Genomic DNA, 18,427 nt, shown 5'->3' on the forward strand with positions numbered 1-18,427 from the left:
TTTTTGAGACAGGGTCTCGATATGCAGTTCAGGCTGCCCTGAGCTTACTTTGTAGCCCAGGCTGGTCTCGAACTCACAACGATCCTCCTGCCTCAGCCTCCTGAGTGCTGGGATTACAGGCGTGCGCCACCACGCCCAGCACCCCAGCCTGGTCTTGAACTCTCAGTAATCTTCCTGCCTCAGCCTCCCGAGTGTTGGGATTACAGGTGTGCACCACCACACCCGGTTAATTTTTTGGGCGGGGGAGTACTGGGAATTGAATTCAGGACCTTGTGCTTGCTAGGCAGGCACTTGTTGCACTGAGCTATATCCCCAACCCTCTTCTCAATTCTAAGACATTGTTAAGGTGGATAATTTTTCACAGAAAAAGCCTGTCATACAGGTGTGCCCAAATGTAAAGTATTTGTTGGGACCCAGGAATTGTGGTCCGACTGGGACCATGCTGTGATCTGAATGGTCTTGGGAGTTCTGGGGCCCTTTGTGGAGCATCCTGCTGGGTGCTGGGGGGCTGTGGTTCTTGGCCTACTCTTCTGGAGTTGACTGGAGTTATGTGAAGAGCCTGAGGCTTGGGGCTTCCTTGCTGCCATGCCAAGGAATTAGCATGGCCAGGTGTGGCTGTTCTTACTTGTCTTTTCTTAGGAGTTAGCAGGGTGCTTTTGCCTGGGCTTACAGCAGCAAGAGGGGGCAGTATGTGTTAAGATTGTGGCTCATTGATAGGGCACATGAGGCCCTGCATTCAGTGCCCCCCCCCCCCCAGCAGGTGAGCAGGAGATGTGTAATGGCTCTGATCGCAGGTTTTGGGATCAGGCAGTCCTGTGTACAACAAAATTTCTTATTTCCTAAGAAGAATGTGACACCATGGACATAAATTGCATGAAGTGTTTGACAGAGCCCCCAGGTGACAAAATGGACTGGTAAATTATTGAGCTGAACTTTATTAGCAACGGTGCAGCTGGCAGCATTTATCAAGTGGGTATCTGTTTTTTCAGGACTTGAAGAGACTGAAGACTTATCTGGCTCCAGATTCTTTGTAAGCTGGAAGATGAGTAACCAGTGGGCATGAGAGGCTGAGAACATTCGACTTTGCTGCAAACCTTGGTGTAGGTCACTTCCTTTTCTGTAGGTTGGAGCCAGAGAGCACAATGAGTACAGTAAGTTTTACCACCTTGTGAATTTTATTTTCAGGGCTAAGCAACTATCTTCTTCCTTGCAGCACATTAAATTGTGGATAGTAAGGTGCTTCCGGGCAACTCTGGTTCTAGAAAGAGAGCATGTTTCTGTCAGTTACACCAGCCTTCCAGCCCCAGCTGAGTTCCAGGTACCAAAGGTAGCGCCCAAGACAGAAGGCTGAGAAGGAGCCCTAGAGGTGGGCTTCGAGTTGTACAGTGATACCTTCTGAGCAGTTGTCCATATCCTGGAAATAAGAAGGCTTTTTGAGTTTTTTACCTACTTGTAGGTCAGTTTGCCCTTTTCCTTTCTGTGTGGTTTACCTGTCTTCACCCTGAGCCTGAAGGCAACACACTGCTGAGGGGCTAATTATGGCCAGTAACCAGCACTTCAGTCACAAGACTGACGTTTAAGCTGTCATCACACCCTGAGGCAGCTGCATTTTGGTGCAGCCCCCATGTCCCCTGGAGCTCCTTGAGGTCTAGAGCAGATCCCCTCGGTGTCCTGCCATGTCTGCTGACAAAAAACACTTTTTTTTTTTTTTTTTGAGGCAGGGTCTCACTGTGCAGTTCAGGGTGGCCTTGAGCTCCCTCTGTAGCTCAGGCTGGTCTTGAACTCGCAACAATCCTCCTGCCTCAGCCTCCCGAGTGCTGGGATTACAGGCGTGCACTACCACACCCGGCTCAAAAAACACTCTTTAAGGTTGCTCTTCTGCTCTAAACCCAGAACAGGCTGAGTTCCTTGTCTGGTGGCACAGCCGAGCTGCCATTGTGTTGTGAGGTTGGGGAGGGGGCGGTGGCAGGAGGAGGGATCAGGGAGGGGCTCCTTCGGGTTTCCCCCGTGCCCTCTGACTCCTATGGCTCCTCTCTTCCATTTCGCCCTGACTGCTTCTGGCCAGCTGTGTACCTCCACACCTGCTGTTGCTATTTGTACAGTGGGGTCTGTGTCCCTGGACCATCCCCTGCCTTCGCCCTTGGCCTGTTATCTGGGATTGCGGCCCTCACTTATTTGCAGGGAATAGATGTTCTCAGCCCTCGCTCAGGATCTCCATCTCTATACAGATAGAATCTGGGCAGGCTGTACAATGTTGGCTGGGCTGGGTATGTAGCTCAGTGGCACAAGCACCTGCATGGCAACCACAAGGTCCTGAGTTTGATTTCTGGTACCAAAAAATACATAAATAAACAGTGTTGGCTTAGAGACAAACAGAGTAGAAATTGGCTGCTGGGCATGGTGGCACACACCTTAGTCCCGGCAGGTAAGAGGCTGAGGCTGAGGCAGGAGGGTTGCCTCAGTAGGGCTATGTAGTGAGTCAAGGTTGACCTGGACTACATAGCAAGATCTTGCCTCAAAAGCAAAAATCAAAATAATAATAATAAACTAGTTTAAATTTCTAAAAGCTAGGGCCTAAATAACTTCCATGGTCCTGATTGGGTGGTCCAGTTTCACCTGGTGTGAACCGCTACTGGCTGAGCTTGTAAAGAGGAGAGTCATGGCCCCAATAATGGGTGGGCAAAGAGGAGCCGCCTTCAGATAACCCGTCTGCTCTCAAGAAGTAGGGGTGAAAGAAGACCAGACCCCCAGCCCAGTGGAGGAGGGGTGGGCTGTCCTCCAGAGGGAGGTGATCTTTGAGTAGTTCTTGAAAGCTGACAGTGGAACTCAGCTGTAGTTTGAAGCTCTGTGCCCCTGAAGCAAAGAGCTGTCCATCCCACATAAGTGCTCATGTCTGTCTGCTGTGCCCGCCTCAGAAAATGGGGGTTAAACCCAGGACCTCGGGAATGCTGGCAGGTACTCTGCCGTTGAGCAACATTCCCCAGCCCTCCCCTTTGTTCCTGTTTGTTCCATGGTCCTGAGGATTGTGCCCAGGGCCTTTGTATTGAGCTACCTCCTCAGCCCTTTCTCACTTTTTTTTACAGGGTCTTGCTAAGTTGGGGTCAAACTTGGAATTCTGCTTCAGCCTGCTGAACCTCTGGGGTTCTAGGCATCTATCACATCCTGTTTCCTGTGGGAGTTTCGAACCTTCCATGGCTCTGTACCCTTAGATTGTTGGGAAAGTGCTAAGTGCAGGTTCAGTTCCAAAGCTGAGTTTGCTCAGGTAATGGTGAAAATGCAGGAGGAATGAGGCTTCTCTCTGTTGCCTGGAGTTGGGCCAGTGGTGGATGTTCTCATTCTCATGTGACTCTCCCTTTAGTGTCCAGTCCTTGAGTTTCAGGGGGCAGCGTGCACCTGATGAGGTGCCTGGAGTTGGAACAATGACACCTCTTCCACCTGTGCCCTGTACTGTCCAGGTGTCAGCTCATGTCCTGCAGCAGCTCTGAGAGGCTGGGGCTGATGAAGAATTCTGTGCTCTGGAATAAGTGTCCCGGGTTCCCAGTGTGAGGGCCAGCAGAACAGAGGACAGGGGATTTGAGCACCAGAACACGACTTAGCATAAAGACTGATTGTTTAATGTAAACATTTTACTCTGGAATTCCTACTTACTGTGTTTTGGATGATTTGTCTGAACAGTCGGTGTGTGCCAGTCTTGGGTTTTGAGAGGACCCCAGCCTCGGCCACTTGCTGGCTTTGCACTCTTTGGCTGAATCATTCCCATGTTGAACTCTTTATTCTTCCTTTTTCCCTTAACACTCTCAGAGAAAGCGTCGCGGTGGAACAATAAGTTCTAGACAAGCCCAGAAGCGAACTCGGGAAGCAGGCACCACCCCCGAGATTGCCATGGATCCAGAACCCATAGAACTTGAGGAGACAGGTAAGACTGCCAGGACCTCTGTTAGAGTGGGGGGCAGAGCATACTAGGCCTAGTCAGTACCATTATTGCCGCCTATATACCAGCCTCCTCGTGTGTTCTGTGCCGTGAGAACCCCTTTTCCTCCTCTGCGGTGGGAGTAATAGGTGCACCTGTGGCACGGTGTTATCGTAAGGTCAGAACACAATGGTGGAGACGGTGCCTGGCAGATGTGCCACAGTCGGCCATTAGAAGTTCCTGTCAGTATCTTCATACAGCCTGTGCAATGTTTTTTTACCCACCTGTCACATCTTAAGGGTGCATCTTTGGTGCCCGAAGGCCTGCATGAGTTTAAAGCAGCCACTCACCTGGGCCAGCCCTTTAGCCCCCTCATCGGAAGGCAGACAGGGAGGGGAGACTGCCCTGACCTCTTTGAAAGCACCCTGATATGCTCACCTTGTAAAGTACTTGGCTTTCCTCTTCTGTTTCTCATTAAGACCAACACTCCCAGGAAGGCAGACAGCTCAGTAGAGTTACCTGCATCCAGTTTGGTTTAGGCAGAGGCCAGATTGGATTTTCCCTTTGGCCTGCTGAACAAAGTGTCAGATGGCCCAAGTCATGTCCTTTGTTCTGTGCATAGCAAGGGAGTTTTTATAACTGTAATGCCAGAGAACTAACAGTTTGAAGAAAGGCAGCTTGCACCTTCAGGAGTGCAGCTCAGTGGTATTCTCACTCACTTGGGTGTGCATGAGACTCTGGGATCCATCCCCAGCATCTCAAAAAAAAAGAAAAGGAAGGTGTGTAGGGTGTATATACCATGGAGCGGGAACCTTGGGGCCATGTTAGAATGAAAGTGAAGCAGCTTCTTGTGAGATGCATTTCATGGGGCTCTCTGTGTGATCTGAGTCTCACCTCTTCCAGTAAATTCTTAAAGTTCTTCACTTCTTCATCTAGGCCCCAGCCCTTGACTCCCACCGCTGGTGCTGTCTCCAGTGTAACACTAAATACAGTCGTGGTCTCATGGAGGACTTGGCAGCTCAGGCCCAAAAAGAATCCAGCTGCTTTCCGATGTGGCACTTGTCATCCTGTGGGCTGTGTCCCACGGAGCAAGGCAGAGGCTTGAGCTGGTCCAGGAGTACTACCTTGGTCAGGGCAGACTTGTGTCTACTGCACACAGTGGCTCGGTGAATTAACGGAGTGCCAGTGTATGAGCGAGTAGGCGGCCGCTCATTTATTGGTGGCACTGTGGGTTGACCCAGAACCTTTACATTGAGCTATATCCCCAGCAGTCTTTGTTTTTTATTTCAAGGTAGGATGAGTTAGTTTTAAGTGAATGGCCCACCCTAGGCACAAACTTGTAATCCTCCTACCTTAGCTCTCAGACTACTGTGATTGTAGACACACACACCTCTGCCACTGTCTGGCTCTGAAATGTTAAATACAAATGTACTTCATTTAATGACTGAGCCTGTTCCTGAGAGGGTAGATGAATCAATCACGGAATGGGGAATTGTGTATAGTATGTATATCACAATAATCAGAACAAAGAAATGATCAAAGGGAACTCCACCTTGATAGCTTTGCTTTGATTTACCTAACTCCTGCATGCAATGCTGTGATGTATAACAGAACATAAAACTGCGGTGCTGTACAGCACAATCAGCAGAAGTCACAGCACTGTATAAATGGGTACTGTACAGAAAAGACATTGAGGCTTTGACAACATAGATGTACAGAACTGTACAAAGAAAAAGTACAGATTGTAAGATAGGGCATTAAACAAGGAGTACCTACTATAGGAAAATGGGAAAAAATTATGTCAAATGCATTACAAATCACTTTCCCTAAACAAATTTTAAATGAACACTCTTTCTAAAAATCTTGCCAGGCATGATGGTGTATACCTGTAATCCAGCTACATGGGAGGCTAAGGCAGGCGAATCATACATCTGAGGGCAGGCTAGGCAACTTAGTGAGACCCAGTCTTCAAAAATTAAAAAAAAAAAAAAAAAAAGTTTAAAAAATCTTAACCTTACGCTTTTTAATTGAAACAAAATGGCTATAGGTCTCCCTCCCCCAATTTATATAAATGGAAGATGCACACTACCCCTCTGTTCCACCTGCCAGAAATAGCTGCCTTTGTCTAGTCTGCATCCTTCCCACCCTCAGTATGCATCAGAGCTCAACAGGCAGCTGTGAGATTGATCCTGCCTGTTCGGGCATGTCGGGTTTCTAGGGCACCCGTGATAAATGTCACCTGTTCCTGTGAGTGATGGGCATTAGAGAGATCAGTGGAGGTAACCTATCTGCTAGAATCCTCCCACCCAACAAGATTGCTGCTCAGGGCGTGGCTGTGTGGGCATGTGGCACAGTGGGTAGTGGTACCCAAGCACCCCTCTGAGCAGAATACTGGAAGGGCCTTTTTTGGTCTTTTTTTTTTTTTTTTTTTTTTTTGGTTTTGGTTTTTCTCCGGTACCGGGAACCGAACTCACGACCTTGCGCTTGCCAGGCAGGCGGCTTTTGCCGCTGAGCTAAATCCCCAACCCCCCCTTTTTTGGTCTTGATTCTCTGTTGGTCAGAAGTTTTTAGTTAGGGGGCCAAACTTGTCCCACACTAAGGCCATATCTCCGCAGCCCAGAGGATTCCATATGCCCTCCCATTGCTCACCCTTGCTGATGTGCTTTATTTTGAAGCTGGAGATGAAATCGTGGACCTTACATGTGAATCATTAGAGCCGGTGGTCGTCGACCTGACTCACAATGATTCTGTTGTGGTAAGTGTTTACATGGGACAGTTGGCTGCCTTCGTGGCATGGGTCACTGGTCGGCACTGGCATCTGACTGAAGACCTGGGTCACAGTTTACAGGTCAAGGTCACTGCACTTGCGCCATGGAAGCCCAGACATTGATTGACTGGGACCTAGCATGAAAAAGCATTCAGGAAAATCATCTGTGTGGCTTTGTTGCCGAGGGAGTAGGTTTTGTTCTATCTGTGTGTTTTGTGCTGGGAATCGAACTCATGACTTTGCACTTGCTAGTCCAGTGCTTGAGCCACTGAACTATATATCCCCAGCCCAAGGGAGTAGGTTTTGTGACCCTGATCTTTGGGCACAGAAGTACTTTGGGGAGACTCCTGAGGCCCCCACACTTCTTCCATCCCTGCTTCCACAGTATACACCAGCTGTGTGACTGTGGGCATGTTACTTACCCTTGTTGGTTTCTTCAGTACAGTGGGGACAGGTAACTGTGTCGGTAGTCACCGGGAGGACAAGGGTGCTTGCTACCTGGCGTGGCCCTGGTCAGTGAGTTTCTGCCCTCTCGGTGTAGGGAATGGGTGGATTTGCTCTACACAGCTACGTGGCAGCTCTGAGGTGCCACACACAGTTGCCAGCTAGCACTGTTCTGGGGAAGCAGGCTCCCTGCCTTACCACCTGGTGCTGGCTCCAGGGAGGATGGCACCTGCCAGCCCTTGTCCCCTTCCCATAGGACCTGTGAAGGCTCTGGCAGGGAGTAGGTGCCATGAGGGGACTGGTCCTGTCAGTTGTGAAGCAGCTGGCTCTGGCAGACCTGCTCTGTGGAGCCAGGGACCCAGACACCACTGGACAGTGTCAGGCAGGAATGTGGCAAGGAATGCCTAGGACTGTGCAGTACAGGAGCAGAAGGTGCTGGTTGCCAGGTTGCCCCTTTGGCCCTGGAGCTCAGAGTTGGTGTCATCGTGAGTGGATGATGGCGTCAGAACATGGACAAACCATCAGCCTTGCTTCCTGGCTTGCTTAGAACTTCAAAACCAGTTCACTGAGAAGCCACAGGACTTGGTGAGGACAAGGAGCTATGGTGACAGATGTGACATCTGGTCTTGGTTAGAAACCACTGGTATGTGCTGTTGTCACCCCTTGCACCTTGCAAGGGCTGGGGTGACCTCAGGGGTTGTTGGAAGATGGGCAGGTGCCCCCCAAGGCCTGTGCACACACTTGTTTTCTGAGCGTGTGCACACGTTGAACCTCAGCACTCCTCCCAGTAGCTCCCCTGAACCCAGGAAAGTGCTTCATTTGGTGCTGGGCTGAGGCTGCAGCCCAGGAACTGCCAGTGCTGGAAGGGGCTGTAGACCCTTGTCCTCTAGGACTGGCATCCACCTCATCGTGGGGGATTGTGCCCCGGGAAGGCAGCATTTAATGTTTGATGGGCAGCAGCATTATCCTCTCATGCCCTTTGCTTGGTTTGCCAAGACTGCTTTTGCCTGTTTACTGCTGAACTTTCCTATCTTCATGCTGTTCCAAGCTTGGCCTCAGTGAGGCCAACCTGGGTGCACACCTTGAGAGCTGCCCTGGGCATCACTGGATGGCCAGTGACAGAGCAGGCTCGTTCCTTTCCTTCCCCTCCTCCTCCTCCCTCCCCTCCTCCCTTCTCCTCTTCAGAGACATATTCTCACTCTGTAATGCTGGCTGGCTTTGAACTCTCAGCAATATTCCTGCCTCAGCCTCCCAAGTGTTGGGATTGTAGATGTGTACCAACACATTGTTACTTTTCATAAATCCAAATGCCAACTTACTAAAGTACCCTAAGTCTGAAATTCTACTTTTCTAAGCGCAACTGGTAGGGAAGCCTGATAGCATTAACTCTAGATGAATTGTGTTCAAGATGACCAGATGCTGGCTGTGGAGTGTGGGAGACTGATAAGCATTGTTCCCATTCCAGAGTCAGGTGATCTTAATTGTTCCTGGTGAGTCTTGGGACAGCCCTCCCGCCCTCTTCCTCTTTCAACCTCAGTCTCTAAGGAGGGTTCCTGGCCTCTATAATGCAGCGGCATCTTTCAGGATACCTGCAAACCTCGGAAGCCTCTTCAGACTAGAAACTGCAAGTGCCCCTGGCTATTTTTCCAGCAGTCACAGAAATCTAAAGCCTCCAAAGCGCTCAGGCAAATGCAAAATGTGTAACAGTCAGACTTTGTATGACTCTGCTCCAATCATTTCTCGAAAGCTAACTTTATTGGCATTGAATAACCCAGAAAGTACCATTCCTGGGTCCCAGGGCATAAATATTTCTGATTTTTTTTTACTAGATTAAAGGGGAAGTATTTTCCATAGGCTGTGTCAGTTAATACTTGCACTAGTGTTTGAGGTTCTCCTGTTCCCTCTCTTTTTTTTTTTTTTTTTTTTTGGTTTTTCTCTGGTACTGGGAACCGAACTCAAGACCTTGCACTTGCCAGGCAGGTGCTTTGCCGCTGAGCTAAACCCCCAGCCCTCCTGTTCCCTCTCTTTTCCACTGTGTGTGTGTGTGTGTGTGTGTGTGTGTGTGTGTGTTACTTGGGATTGAATCCAGGGGCACTGAGGTACATTGCTAGTCCTTTTTAATTTTTATTTGTTTTTGTGGTGGTTAGGTTGAGCCATAGGTCTTCACACTGAGCTATATCCCCACCCCATTTTATGTTTTTTTATTCGGAGATAAGCTCTTGCTAAGTTGCTCAGGCTGGACTTGAACTTGTGCCTCAGGCTCTCAGAGTGCTGGGGCTCCAAGTGTGTGTCACACAGACCTGGCTTTATCTTTTACTTTTGAGACAGTGACATTGCCCAGGCTGACTTCAAATTAATTATTAGTTCTCTGATTTAACTGGGATTGAACTCTTCCATGTTTATTGGTGGTTGATTTTGCTCTTTTGTGAATTACTTGTTTGAAATTTTACAGCTTTTACCTGAGCCTAGTGGTGGACACCTGTAACCCCAGCACTCAGGAAGCTGAGGGAGGAGGATTTCCCCGAGTTTGAGGCTAGCCTGAAATACATAGTGAAACCCTGTCTCAAAGAAAAATAAGAAAGAAATTTTACAACTTTCAATTTTAATTAAACTTTAAAAGTTGTGTTATTTCAAGTCCAGCTATAAGTATCCTGGAACAGTCGTCTGTTTACCTTCACAGCGTCCTGATAGTCATGCTCTCTCCTGCTTGGGTTTTCATTGAGCCCCTGCTGGCAGGGCCTGCTTCAAGAGATGTCCTTGCAGGTGGTAGCAGGGCCTGTAAAGGACACAAGGACTGTGGGCCAGCAGCATGGTGGGGGGTGGGTGGATCCACGCTGGGCCTTGGGTGCCTCTGCCAGTGTTGCCAGGAGCAGCCCTTGGGTTCCTCTGTCGGAGCAGGTTCTGTCTCTGCGGCATCTCTCCGTGCCGGCTGTGGAAATGCAGCTATTGGCCTGGGCATTGCTCTTGACTCTGCCTCACCTGCCTCACGGGCTTCTTGTTTTGGGTGTTCTGACCACACTCATACTAAAAAAGCACTGATGACTGGCTCTGGTGACCAACCGAGTATGCCTGCTGCAAGTGTCCACTTAATTTTTTTTTTAAACCAAAAATTGAAATCACAACCTCACACTTGGCAGGCAGGCGTGCTGGCCACTGAGCTATATCCCCAGCCCTTCACTTGGTTTTAAAGACTGTGTTTCCTGCTCTCCAGAGACAAGAAAGAAACTGCAAGCCTGTGAACCCTACACTTTGGGAGGCTGTGGCAGAAGGATCAAGTGTGAGCCCAACCTGGGCAGTTTGGCCCCTTAGCAAGATCCTGTCTCAAAATAGAAAATAAGAAATGGCGGGAGTACATGTACCAAGTCTCCTCAATGAATGTAATTGTATTGCCTGTGTATACTGATAAAAAAGTTAAAGCTGGGTGTGGTGGTGAATGCCTGTGTTCCCAGCACTTGGGAGGCTAAGGCAGAGGATTGTCACCATGAGTTTGAGGCCAGCATAGGGGCCAGGCTGAACTATACAGTGCGACCCTGTCTCAAAAATCCAAAATGGGGGCTGGGGGATGTAGCTCAGTGCAGAAGCCCTGGAGGTACCTTCAGTAACATGAAAGAAAAAGAAAAAAGAAGCAGGGCAGAAGAAAAAGTAGAATATGTGTCCTTCAATTCTGGGCCAGTTCCCCACAGACATAACTGAAGTGTTCAGGCCAGGGGTACTTGGTGGTCCGCACCTGTAGTCCCAGCCAGCATTCAGGAGACCTAAGCAGGAGGAGCACGAGTTAGAGGCCAGTCTGAACTATACAGACCCTGTCTCAAAAAACTAAAACAGAACGGGAGGGGAGCAGTCTGGCCATCCAGACCAGAGGTCTTGAGCTGTTTGATTTTCTGTCCATCTGTCAGCCCTTCCAGTGGACTTTGATGGTGCCCCATACACTCCCCATCCCCAGCAAGCTCTGCAAATTCAGGGACAGCACGTCCACGGCTCTGGAGATGCTAGCTGAGCCTCCCTTTGAGAGTCCCCCTTTTCTTTCTTTTTTTTTTTTTTTTTTTTGTACCGGTAATCAAACTCAGAACCTTGCACTTGCCAGGCAGGTGCTTGTGCCGCTGAGCTATATCTCCGGTGAGACCCCTTTTCTAGATCTCTGGACAGCACTGTGCAGCCCATGTTCCCAGGAGTATGGTGCCCAGGTTTCCAGTCGCCCTCTGCAGGCTCTGGGAGAGATGCATCCCTAGCCCCATGTGGATTCTTTTCTCATCTGCAAAGGAAAGGCCCTGTGTCTGGGGCACCAGGGTTTAGCTGTCAGGAGCTGAACCTGCTCTGGGCATGCTCAAGCCAAGGGTGATGTACATGGTACTAGGGGCTTAGAAGAGCCAGCTGCAGGCTAGATCTCTGGGCTTGGGCCAGAGCTTGGGAGCTGGGATCTGTCTCTGTCCCTGCACGAGTGCCCTTGGCAGAAGGAGATAGTGCTGCAGCCCAGTGATGGTGAATCTTTAGCACTTTCAGTGATACTTCAGCAGGCTTCCAGTAGCCTGCTGGAGGCAAAGTTTAGGAGGCAGTGCCCTTGCAGTAGCATGACTGTCTGACAGGAGCACTGCTACAAGGGTGTCAGATGGCATTAGACCTTCATGTCACTGCAGGGTAGGGCACTTGCTGAGTGTGCCTGCGGGGTTGTGGCCAACAGAGACAGGCACAAACTACCCCTCAGATGGCTGGTGTCCAGCAGACCAGAAGGGCGCCCTGACCTGGTGCACCCTGTTGTGGCAGAAACGTCTTCATGTGCCTTCTGAGCCCCAGGCAAGGGCTTGTGGAGTCTGTCAGCCCTGGGGTGTCACTTCCTAGTCCACACCTGGCCTGCTTCTGTTTAGTCATGTGAATAAGCGCAGGCACTGCAAACCCTGCTCAGGTGAAGGCTACCTCTTTTTCAGTGGTTGGCGTTTTGTTTTGTTTATTTTGGGTACCGGGAATCGAACTCAGGACCTCGCTTTTGCCAAGCAGGGCAGTGGTTGGCATTTACACAGCTCATGGCTTCTGCTTTTGAGAATAAGAAGCTGCAGCTTCTCATTTGCAAACAGTGCTGGCCTCTGGCATCAGCTGCTGGGAGGCAGTGACTTCAGGGAGTGTGGAGGGTGACCAGGTAGGCAGGGGTTCTCTAGAGGTCTCATGCTAAGAACTCTAAATGTGTCTGTCACTGATGTCAAACTAATTGCATTTCTCTTTTGTTTTTTTCCTCCTTTTCCAAAGATTGTTGAAGGTGAGTGGTTTTGTCTTTTTTTTCTCTGGGTTTGGAGAGAGCCGGTGTGGGTGGGGGCTGCAGCCCTGCAGGCCTGCTGGACTGCCTTTAAGGGTGTGAGAACCCAAGCAGAAATGTACCCACAATCAGTCGCTGGGGCCCATCAGTCCTCTGGGCCTTCTGGAGAGCTGCATCCCTGTGCCGTGTGAGCTGTTCTACCTTGAGGCCCCCTGGGTGGCAGAGAGGGCTGTCAGCGATGAGAAAAAAGGCCTCAGGCAGGTGGGCTTTCTCGGGTGGCAGTGGAGGGACAGAAGTCTCTCTCTGGTGCCTCAGGGAGTGGGTCCGAGAGGTCCAGGGCGCTGCTGAGCAGGAGTGTCCACCTGAAAACCGATTCTCATCTTAGAGAGAAGGCGGCCGAGGAGGACCATGAGGAGCCAGCGCCAGGACCACTCGGACAGCTGTGTGGTGAGCAGCGATGACGAGGAGCTCTCCAGGGACAGGGATGTGTATGTCACCACCCATGCTCCCCGAAGTGCCAGGGACGAGGGTGCCACAGGACTAAGGTACTCGAGAGCCCCTGTGCTGTGTGTTGGGGTGGGAGGCCAAGGGCTGGTGTAGTGGGGCCAGAGCTGACTAGACCAAACTGTTTCCAGTGACCAGGGTGGGCAGGGCACCTGCTTACCCCATTTTTCCAGGCCAGGAGGAGACTGCCCTAGGGAGACTGCCCTAGGGAGACTGCTTCCCCGGGTCTCCTGAGCCTGTGGTGAGGAGGTAGGCAGGCCCATGGGGGGGCTCTTGTGAGAGGCAGCAGGATGATGGAGTGTTGTGTTTGCTGAGAAACTGATGTGACACACTGTGGTTTTAGGCCCTCTGGCACCGTCAGCTGTCCCATCTGCATGGACGGATACTCAGAGGTGAGTGGCTTTGTTTGGCTTCCTCTTCCAGGTGAGTACCTCCCTGGAAGAACTAGAGGTGGCAGGCTGTGCTCTTCAGAAGACCCCTGTCTGGGCTGTCCTGCGTGGCCTGGCTTGCTGCAGAGCTGTGTGCAGAGCACATGTCAGTTGCCCTGCATCCTGCAGGCTTAAGCTTCCTGTGCTCAGTGTGGGCTACCTTCTGGGTTCCCCATCCTGTGCCCAACTACAGGCTGTTGGTGTTCACCAAGCTCCCTTGTCAGTCTGTTAGGCGTCTCCTGCTGGAGACGGGGTTCCTACTGTGCCCTGGCCCTTCCTCCCCCTGCTTCTCATCTCAGTGCCAGCAGGAAAGGACACATTCGAAGGCTATTTTTCTTGTCTCCTAGATTGTGCAGAATGGACGTCTCATTGTCTCTACAGAGTGTGGCCACGTCTTCTGTAGCCAGTGCCTCCGTGATTCCCTAAAGAATTCTAACACTTGCCCAACTTGTAGGAAGAAGATAAGCCACAAACGGTACCACCCCATTTATATATGAAGATCTCTGAGCCTCCCAGGAGAGCCAGACGGACAGACAGACAGCCTGGCTGGGCTCTCTGCATGCTCTCTGCCTCCAGTTTCCTGAGCGCAACAAGACTGTTTCAAAGCCAACATCTTATATGTAAACTGCTCTTTCCTTCCCCATCCTCTTAGATCTTTTTGTTATCTCAAGTTTGATGCTATGGAGTTGCACCCAGGGACGCTCCAGGCCTGGCTCCTCACCTTTGCTTCTCTTGGGTAGCCTGGTCCTAAAGTAGGAGCAAGAGGAGTGAGGCATAGTAGACTTTGAGGACTGGGCTCCAGCCTTTGCAGAGTCTGCTCGTGTGCCAAGAAGTTTCCCTGTCGGAAGGTGTGCTCAGCTCTCCCGGGAGCACGGCCTTCCCAGGCATCTGGCAGTCGCCTGATCTCCTCTGCCTGCCACCCAGTGCTCGAGCCAGACCTGGCCCACTTGGCCCAAGGATCCCGGTGCAGGGATGGCCCCTGGACTTTCCTTCCCTCGGGGTCAGAGGTGACCTGCAACGCTGCCTGTATCTTACCATTGATGTGCAGTGTTCTCTGCAAACCTTGAGGACCTCTGCAGGGCAATCCCTGTTTCCTAAGAACGAAAAGTGCAATAAAGCCCGTTCTCACCCACGTCTCAGCAGTCAGGAGGTGGCGCTGCCACCTCAGAGTCCTTGAGCCGTCTGCGGAACAGTGCCCATCTGCCTGTCTCTGCGTGCCAGCCCTTCTCAGGAACCTTCCCGTGCTCCAAAGCTCCCCACCTGGCACAGGACACGTGGGCCAGGGAGCAGGGGCACGTCTTGGTGTCCTCCTGTCTGATGAGAGCCGTCCTGCGCCGGCCGCGTGCCCTCCGGCCCTCTGGTCCTCCGTTCCCACTGCCCCTCGTACGGGGTGGTGGCAGCAATTGTGGCCTTATAGCCGCTCATTTCCATGTCTCCGCCCAGGTCACTGTCTCCATTTCAGAGATGTTGGCCCGGCCGACCTGACGTGGCACTGGCTTGGCTTGTCCCCCCTCTCCCACCGGGTGACACTTATTTCTAAAGCTGCTTTTCACCTGCTCTGTAGGGTTTGGGTTGGCAAGCCTGGTGGCTGTCCCTCCCAACAGAGCCCAGCTAACGCTCAGCCCACAGATGTGTGGTACCTCGGGGCCTCTAAAGGGCAGCAAGGTGACCTGAACTGGCTGTAAGGGCACCAGGACCCGGGGCAGCAGACAGTGGTCACGTGGGGCCAGCCTGCTCCACCACACTTCCATTCTCAGAGCTTTGAGCCAAGCCAGTAGCTGTTGGCGTGACACATCTGCAAGGTGGAGAAGGGCCACTCTGGCTTTGCTAGCAATAACTGACCTTCAGGCCCCCTCTGAAGGAGCAGGGACTCAGCACAGAATTCACTTTACTTGGGGCTGAAGGAGCATCCCTCCTCTATGTGAACAGAAAGTGGTTTATTCTTCATTCTTTTTTTTTTTTTTTTTTTACCTTTTTGGATTACTACCAGATCTTTTGAATGAGTACTAATTTTCTCCATGAAGTGAGAGGGGTGGAGCACCAGCCTCCATCACTGTAGTGTAGTGGGCCTGCCCTCCACTTGGTCATCGTGGTCATCACGGCCACTGAGTCCCCTCTGGTCATCAGCAAGATGCCCTCGTTCAGTTCTCATGCTGCCCAGAGGGACAGCCAGGCAACCGTGCTGCTGTTGACCAGTAAATGTAACATCCATTTCAAATTCATGTTTCATCTTAGTGCACACATGGTGGATCCTAAAATTATATTCATCCTAAAGTGAACTGGGAAAAATGTGTTAGTTTCTACTCATCAAAATCTGCAAACTAGGAAAAGGCTGTGTGAGAAAAATCCCTTTCCTCAATGTACATAGTTCAATTCTTTCTTTGTTATGTTTAAATTGTATCCATGGACATCAGTCTGTTTTGGACTCCTGCTAGTGTTAAAGATGAAAATAAAACCATTAATTTGAACCCAGTGTGTATTTTATGTGTTGATTTGCTCAAGTGGTGATAGGCTGAGAGTGGAGTGCGTGCGCCTCAGTGGGGAGTCCCGGCCTAGGGCCGCCTGTGGGAGTGGCGCAGAGGTGAGGGCACCTTGGAGGGGCATCTGGCAGAGCCCGGGGTGGGAGTCTGGTGCACTGAGTGCCTGTGGTGAGCACGCCACAGAGGCAGAAGTGCAACTGCGTGCTCACCTGGCTCTTCGGCCCATGCTCAGACCCCCGCCGACTTGCTTCCCTCCTGGACTGCAGAAAAAGCTAGTGCTTGAGGGCATGAGGCATCCAGGAGCTGCTGCAGGAAACTTGGCCACCTGGGGAGGGCTCTCTTGAGGAGGGTGGCCTAGCCAGTGGTGGCCATGTGCCAGAGCTGGTCTAAGAGGAAGACGACAGGACAGACTGAGCAGAGGCCTCCAGCCTCCACCCTGGCAAAGGTTCTCATCCTCTGGGTGAGGAGCTTTGGTCTGCAGGCCTCCTGCCTGAGGGTGCTCGGGGACTGGACACCCCGAGGCCCAAGGAGTCTGTCGTGAAGAAGCAGGCAGTGCTGGCCTTGCTACATGGTGCTGCTTCCAGTTCCTGCCCTGGAAGCTTTTGAATGATGGCCTTACTTTCTGGTGATGCTGTGATACAGAAACAGCTGATTTTTTTTTTTTTTTTTTTTTTTTTTTTTTTTGGTCTTTGAGACAGGGTCTTGCTATGCCATTCATGCTGGCCTTGAGGTCACTTTGTACCTCAGGCTGCCCTTAAACTTGCAAAGATCCTCCCTCATCCTCCTGAGTGCTGGGAATACAGGCATGCGCCACCATGCCTGGTGACATACAATTTGTAGTCCACCAAATCCTTGTGATCTGCCTAATTCTCATTTGAATTACAGCATTCATGCCCACATCTGCAACTGGTATTTGTCTCATGGAACTTGGGAATTCTGGCACATTAGTAAGCACATGGTGCTGGTGAACGCTTGTGCTTCAACATTTCATCAAGAGGTGTGTTTGCTACCCACGCGTTGCCAGCTGCACACGGCTACCGTCTCAGCACTCTGGGAGGCTGAGGCAAGGAGGGTCACAAGTTCAAGCCCAGCCTGAAGAATTTAGTGAGACCCTGTCTCAAAAACTAAAAAGTTACAAAAGACATGGGGTTCAATCCCCAGTGCTACCGAGAGATGCTTCACATACACTATTATAGCAAATGAGATTGAACCAGTCAGAAACTTCCCAGCACTTTGAAGGTTGAGGCAGGAGGATTCCCTTGAGTTCAAGGTCAGTGTGAACTACATAGTGAGACCCTGTCTCGTTTTTGTTTTTGTTTTTTTTTGGAACCAGGAATCAAACTCAGGGCCTCACGCTTGCCAGGCATGTGCTGTGCTGGAGACCCTATCTCAAAAAAAGAAAAAAAAGGGCTGGGGAGGTAGCTCACAGACAGAACTACATAGTGAGACCCTGTCTCAAAAAAGAAAAAGGCTGGGGAGACAGCAGCACAGGATCTTCCTGGCAAGCACAAGGTCCTGAGTTTGATTTCTGGTGCCAAAAAATGAAAACAAGGCCAGCCTGAACTGCATAGGGAGACCCTGTCTCAAAAAAAAGATAAAAAAAAAAAAAAAAAAAAAGAAAACCCCAAGACATGGTTTCACTGTTGAATTCTGTCAAACATGTAACAAGAAATTAATGCCAATCTTTTTCAAACTTTTCCAAAAAAATACTTTCTAACTCATTCTATATAGTTAGTAGTACCGAGCTACGTAAGATATTACAAGAAACCAGGACCATCTTTCATGAATATGAATACAGAAATACTAGCAAACCAAACCACAACATACTCAGCCACTGTACACCATGACCAGGGATGCAGGGTCCAAACACATTAGTACAGTGAAAGTAGGAAAGATGTGATGGAATCTAGTGCTTTCTCACAATGAAAACATGCCTGAGCCTGGCACTCCACATGGTCCTAAATTTGAGCCCAGTGTGGGCATTTATTGAGACACTGGCTTAAGAAATAAAAAAAAAGGACCAGAGATGTAGCTCAGCGTGAAGGGCCTAGGTTTAATTACTTGAACAAAAAAAATCCTATACAAAAACTAAAATTAAGCCAGGTGTGGTGCACGCCTGTAATCCCAGCACTCAGGAGGCTGAGGCAGGAGGATCATTGCGAGTTTGAGGTCAGCCTAGGCTACAAAATTAGCTCAAGGCCAGCCTGAACTGCTTAGTGAGACCCTGTCTCAAAGAGACAAAATAAATAAATAAAATTAATTGAAGCCCCCACGCATGGTAGCGCACACCTGCAATCCCAGCACTTGGGAGGCTGAGGTGGCGGGGATCATAACAAATTCAGGCCCAGTCTGGGCAACATAGTGACTTAGGGAGACCCTATTACAAAATAAAAAGGGCTGGGGATGTAGCTCAGTTGAGAAGGCCCTCAGTTCAAGCTTCAGTACTGAAAGAGCAATGGGGCTGGGGATACAGCTCAGCGGCACAGTGCCTGCTTGGCAAGTGCGAGCTTCTGAGTTCGATTCCCGGTACCTGCCCCCCCAAAAGAAAAGAAACAAAGCAAAACACTAAGAACTAGAGCTACCATACAACCACTCCTCAGTGTACGCAGGAGTTGGAGTCCGCATGCTGCGGGGACTTGCACACCCACG

The 18,427-nt window shown here is 50.5% G+C and overlaps 1 protein-coding gene across 2 annotated transcripts in view; it reads left to right on the forward strand.

Moving 5' to 3' along the window:
• Positions 1-15,770, forward strand: part of Rnf4 (ring finger protein 4) — a 23,747-nt gene extending 7,977 nt beyond the window's left edge. For both annotated transcript variants that reach the window (XM_005408733.2, XM_005408734.2), the window contains exons 2-8: positions 990-1,151; positions 3,802-3,916; positions 6,586-6,665; positions 12,360-12,369; positions 12,752-12,911; positions 13,214-13,262; positions 13,646-15,770. In XM_005408733.2, coding sequence (XP_005408790.1) covers positions 1,143-1,151; positions 3,802-3,916; positions 6,586-6,665; positions 12,360-12,369; positions 12,752-12,911; positions 13,214-13,262; positions 13,646-13,795 — 573 coding nt within the window. In that variant the 5' untranslated portion in view covers positions 990-1,142 and the 3' untranslated portion in view covers positions 13,796-15,770. The remainder of the gene's footprint in view (positions 1-989; positions 1,152-3,801; positions 3,917-6,585; positions 6,666-12,359; positions 12,370-12,751; positions 12,912-13,213; positions 13,263-13,645) is intronic.
• The last annotated feature ends 2,657 nt before the right edge of the window (positions 15,771-18,427 follow it).

Source organism: Chinchilla lanigera, unplaced genomic scaffold, assembly GCF_000276665.1.
Source record: "Chinchilla lanigera isolate Chin_1 unplaced genomic scaffold, ChiLan1.0 scaffold00113, whole genome shotgun sequence".
NCBI classification, from domain to species: Eukaryota; Metazoa; Chordata; class Mammalia; order Rodentia; family Chinchillidae; genus Chinchilla; species Chinchilla lanigera.